The sequence below is a fragment of the Tetranychus urticae genome, chromosome 3 (assembly GCF_039701765.1).
Source record: "Tetranychus urticae isolate SD_2017Ah chromosome 3, NJAU_TeUrti_SD_1.0, whole genome shotgun sequence".
Taxonomy (NCBI): Eukaryota; Metazoa; Arthropoda; class Arachnida; order Trombidiformes; family Tetranychidae; genus Tetranychus; species Tetranychus urticae.
The window spans coordinates 10,027,501-10,033,274 of record NC_142960.1 but is presented as its reverse complement, the minus strand read 5'-3'; the positions used below and the strand labels follow the sequence as shown (position 1 = coordinate 10,033,274).

General features: G+C 32.9%; 1 protein-coding gene across 1 annotated transcript in view; it reads left to right on the top strand.

Annotated features, from left to right (window-relative positions):
- The first annotated feature begins 484 nt into the window (after nt 1–484).
- The window catches only part of LOC107369659 (uncharacterized), a 15,904-nt gene continuing 10,614 nt past the window's right edge, over nt 485–5,774 (top strand). Inside the window, exon 1 of the mRNA XM_015937631.3 lies at nt 485–1,650. Coding sequence (XP_015793117.2) covers nt 963–1,650 — 688 coding nt within the window. The 5' untranslated portion in view covers nt 485–962. The remainder of the gene's footprint in view (nt 1,651–5,774) is intronic.

The following is a 5,774-nucleotide window of genomic DNA, read 5'->3' as shown; positions in this document are numbered from 1 at the left end:
ATCTTATCTCAAGTCCTTTCACCCAAAATCATTTGATTAATCTTTGATCGATCGTGATGCTTCGCACCCAAAATTTTCCCAAAATGAGCCTAAAATTTCGATTTTATTTTCCATTAAAAACTATTCTTTTCTTGCGAATTTTGGTGAAACGAAATCACAATTTTGCGCGTTTCGACGATTCAATCATCAAATGACTATTCGAACTGAGATGCCATTTTCGGCTTTTCAAGGTCAGAATTTTGTCGGCAATTTTCGTCGCTTCAAAATCGACGGATAATTCAACTAAACTTTTTGGTTGAAATTGTCAAATTGAATTGTTCCATGTAAAGGTGTTTCTCAACTTTCCATTATTTTTATTTCCATGTAAAGTTGAACATGAATTTGCTCATGTTGTTATTATTAATGATGATGATAATCAGGTTTTAGCGTTTGCGCAAATGTTGGAACGTTGGATGAAAAAAAACAAAGTTGATGGCAAACAGCAAAAAACTTGTTTCCCAGATGATAACTTGTTGCCGTTGAGATGAAACCATTTTCAACAGTTGAACATTAGTTGACATTACCAATCATTTATCATAACCAGCGTTAAACAATATTCATCGACAGTTACAATTGTAATTCTGTAACATTGTGTCATTAAAGTCATTAATTTGTCTCCAATTTTATAATCAATTTGTGCTTCCCAATCAACTCCATGTTTTTACCCATTTTTGCCCATTCACTTCACTTTCCTCAACTGTGCTTCCTCCATCCCAACATGGTTCATTAATTAACCACAAAATTAATCATCTCACACACATTAACAATCATCTCTACTATCCTTTAGGTGACAACAGTTTTCAATCGAAATTCAAATTCGTCTGGAAATTGTTCAACCTCATGTTTACCCTTCAACCAATTGGAGCTATTTTTGCCCTTTGCTTGTGTTAAGCGTTTTTGTCAACTGATTTGTCCAGAGATCAATGATGAGTCCGCGATCACGTTCAGCCGATTCCCGGCCTCCAAACAGTTTGGTTTTGGCTCGCAATTGTCTGGCCATTTCCTTCAATCCAGATCCAAGTCGTTCATCTTTACCCTGTAAACGGTGCTCTGGATTGGAATTTATTGATGACAATGAGTTTAGTGATAAAATCAAGTGTCAACCAATGGTCATTACACCGAGCACAGCTTCAACTTATTCTTCACCTTTCACATCTCTATCACCCTCTGAACCTGAAAGTAAATCATCTTCTCTTCAATCAGCAAGTCAACAACCATCCGAGGAACCAACTGGAAAAATAAATTGCTCATCAATCTCAACCACATTGTCTGATTCTTCCGATTCATCGTCAGCCTCTTCCACCAGTTCAACATCCACTTCCTCCTCACCACCTTCCTCACCCTCGTCACCCTCTTCATCACCACCAAACTATCCTTGTTCATGTAAAAGTTTAACCGGACTTGAACTGTTTACCAGTTTCGTCCAACAAAATTACCAATGTTTTTGGAATCCTTCTTTAGTTTCAAGTGTATCAACCCTCAATTACACTGGATTTTTACTTCCCTCAACAATCCTCATGATTGGCTCTGAATATGCATATGAAGTTATCCGAACTGCTTACGCACGGAGAATCCTTCATCCACCTTTGGGTTACATTATTCAAAGCTTAGGTAAGTCCAAATTGAAAGAAACCAAAAAAAGAAACAAAATTGGTAAACAATTAGAATTACAATTTTCCCCAAAAAAAAACAACCAAAACCTCAATGACTTTGTGCAATTTCATTCAATTGATAAAATCATTCAAAATCAACTTTCCACACTTTTGATAAAATGTTTGTTAAAATGAAAGTAAAAAAAGTAGCTAGAAAAAAAGGGAAAACCAATGAAAAAAGAGCAAATTGTACCCATTATCTCGACATTATTTCCTCAAGATAACCTTTGAATCGTGACCTTTTCACCAAGAAATTGGCCAAAAAAAAGAGCAACAGCAAAAGTCTTGTTAAATTGTTTTTCTGTTTGTAACTTAAGCAACAAAAACTGTGGAACCCCAAAAAACCTCAAAGATGCTGTTGTTTGTTTCATGTCCAACTTTTTTACCTCCTTTCTGCTCTTCCACTTATCCTCTGCCTCTCATCCTTCATGCCTTTAATACTCTCGCCTGACTCTATCATCATCATTTCTTGCCTGTCAATCTTTTCCCTCTCTTTTTACCTTCTCTTCAAAAAAAAGCTCACCAATTGTTCTCATCATCTTCCTCTTCCACTGTCTTCTTTTACATTAAAACGCCCTTACTTTCTCTCAAAGGTAAAGATGATGATGATGATGATGATGATGCAAAAAGAAAATATTAGCTCACAGTTTTGTTGCTTGAATCTCCCTGCGAGTTTCCCTCTCTTTGTTGATGAAGAAGAAAAAACGATGAAAAATTTTCAACTAACCTTACCTTTGACTCTTTCATCTTTTTTACCCTCTTCATTATTGTAACCCTCATCATCATTATCATCATAAACTTTTTTCTTTGATGAACATGAGAATAAGGTAAACCAAAGAACCTTTTAAAAGTTAATTTTTAATTCAAACATTAAAGGCGATTGTCCAGCCCTGCCCTTTCAATTGCCCATTTCATCTGCATCATTTTCATCAACTTTTATCCTTTCATTGTCATAGTAAACCGTGAAAAGCATCAGTGCAAATCGCTTCAACAGAAACTAGAAAAAAATATTTCTAAGAAAGCTTCTTGTTCTGAGTGTTTACTGAAAATGCTCAGGTAACAACCATTTTCACCTCTTGACACCTCATCTTCATCGTTTTATAACTTTATTCAATCCTCTCAACTCCTTTCAATGACAATGTTACCTTTGAAACTCCTTAGTCTTTACCTTGACTCGACTCATTATAACATTTCAATTTCCTGCTCTTCTCATTATAATCACAATATCTTGCCGTTACCAACCTTTGGTTAAACCTAAAGCTTTAATATTTTTGTTTAATTGAACAAAGTTGATTGTTTTAATTGTCATCTAAAGACACTTTTGGTCAACAATGTTTCTGTGAAACTTTTGTTTCTCACCAATTGAATTGCAAATACAAATGTTGAAAGCAACAATCAATGCAATTATTCATTTAGAAAATAACTTTTCACCAAAACACCATTTTTAAGCAGAAAACAAAATGTTACGATAAAAGAAGGTTGAATTTATAATTTCAGTGAAAGGTATTTTAAAACATAAATATTGTGTTTATTGAATTATTGTTCATTTGTTTCTCATTCAGTCCATGATGAAAGGAAATAAAAGATATTCAAATGATAATGTTTTCATCTTTTTGTTGTAAAAATGATGTAAAATGGAAAACAAAACAAAGCAAAACCAATGAAACTTAAACGGTGATGATGATGCAGTAAAAGGTAAGGAAATGCATATTTGGTTATAATGCATTTCAAATGTGATTGAAAACAGGGTAAGTTACAATCGTGCTGATGAATTTTTTATCCAAGATGGGAACGATACACTCAAGATAGACTCTCTTTTGGTCATTGTTGCTCTTTCAATAATCGGCTAAAGAGAGTCACCTTTTGCTTTTTTTAGTCGAAAGCGATTCCCGTTTGAATCGTAATTTCATTTTCAAATGAAACACACAAAAACAATTGACATGATCATCATGGAATCATTTCCATCTTGACACATGCACTGTTGGGTCAAGATGAAGATGATACCAGGCGGTAACCAGCGATTGTTATTGACCATTTTGACCGTTTGACTTTTAATGTTCCTTTTCCAGGTAAAAAGTGTGAAAAGAGAAAAGTGATAAAACTGAATCAAGATTAAGATGATGATGGATGAACATTGATGGTAAAGAAGGGCAAATCACACACTGATAAGATGAAAATTATTGAACAATCAGTTGATTGATATCATAAAATGAATCTCTTTTTTTAAGGAATTAAAGTTTTTTCTGCTGAGCTTTTTTTTCTGTCTTGGTCAAGAAAATCAGCTTTTGCAGGTTGAGATTCTGAAGAGGGTGATAATGATGAGAATGCTGATGAGCATGCAAATGATCAGGATGATGATAGATTTATCCTCATTTTACTCTCAATCTTTTTAATCTCTTCTCTGGTTAACACTTTATATCAGGTCAGACTCTTTGCTCTCAAAAAAGGTTCAATTGATTGAGTTCATTTATAGATTATTTCATGTTTTTCAATTTATCCTTCAGTCTTGCTCAACTTTAATCAAATTTGCAAACTTTCATGTCAATCAATGTTGATCAATAAATCACTGAAACTCGAAAATTTAGTTTTTCAGATTTTCTATTCCATTTTGTTCTTGCAATTTTCAAATCTAATTAGCAAATTAGTTTTCAATTTCATTTTCATTTTTAAATGTTTTCTAATTTTCATCAATTCTGGCTCAATCAAGGTTCAACTCGATTCTGACTTTGAATGAAACCAATTTTGTCTTTTCATGATTACAATCGAAGCTTTTTCATGTTAATTGATTTCAAGCTCAAGACGTTGTTATTCAAGAAGTTGCCATTTCCTTTGGTTGAATAGTATTTGATTTCATCGATTAAACTTCAATAGCAAGACCACACAGGTAAATGAATTTCTAGCATTCCAAGTAATTCTCAGAGAACTGAAACTCATCAACATTTAAATGATCAACTGATTATCATTGTTTTCCAATGTTGATTATCTTTCATTATTGATTGATTGTCTATCGATGGACAGGATGAAAACCTTGAATTATCAAGTCATCGATTGAATAGGAATCAAATTTCATCAATTGATTCCTCCTTTCAAGTTCATAGCAAAGTCAATGATAAGTTGAGCAAAATGATTGATTCAAACTTTTCAATCTTAATTTAAGTTCTTTGCGATTCTTCATTTTTTTTGTTGAATTCAATTTTTTCAGATTCAATTTTGAGATTCCAATCAAAGTTCAGGAAATGCTTTTCGCACAAAAATTGAATAAAATTGTTTAAAGGCAAAAGATGCTAAAAGTGAATCTTAATTGCAACTTTACATTCTAATGATGATAATCACAGTGATAATGATAATTATCATACTAATCTTTCTTTTGAATACTAATCATAATCATAATGAATTCTTTGTTTTCCATCATGTTCATCATGGAATGATATAATTTCCTAAATGGATGTAAAAACAAAAGTGAAACAATTGTTAACCTGAATACACAAATTAAACGTTAATTGTTTAAAAAAAAGTGTAACATCTTTTAGTCCAACTTGGAGCAACTTTCACTTGAACAAAGCCATTGAGTTAACCCAAACGACAGTAGATCAAGTATTGGATGATTTTAACCCAAGACTCGATTGTTGAAGACACTTGAATTGGTTGACCAGCACATTAAAACACTTGCAAGTGAAAAAGTGTTTAAACGTTGAAGGCAACATCTAAATGATGGATTATCAGATTATCATGAAGAGAAGAAAATGGTTTGAATAATTTGCTCGATTCTTCAGCTTGTGTTAAATGATTGGTTAATCAGCAATTAAACTAAGCTGAACACGTTGAATATCCGAAACAAAAAGGTTCATCTTAAAAGGAATTAAGGTCACTTTTTTTCTCAACCAAAATAGCACTTCATCTCAATCTTTCCTTTGATTATTCACCTTATCTCCATCTAAACTCCTCCGCACTTGGACTTATCTATTTTTTCAACTCTATCCATATCTTGAATGGACGCTTGAAGTTCAGTTTCCATGATTTGTCTTTTAATGTCGCTTTTGGCTTTTCTCTTAAAACGCTGATTAATCATGTTTTGCCATTTGA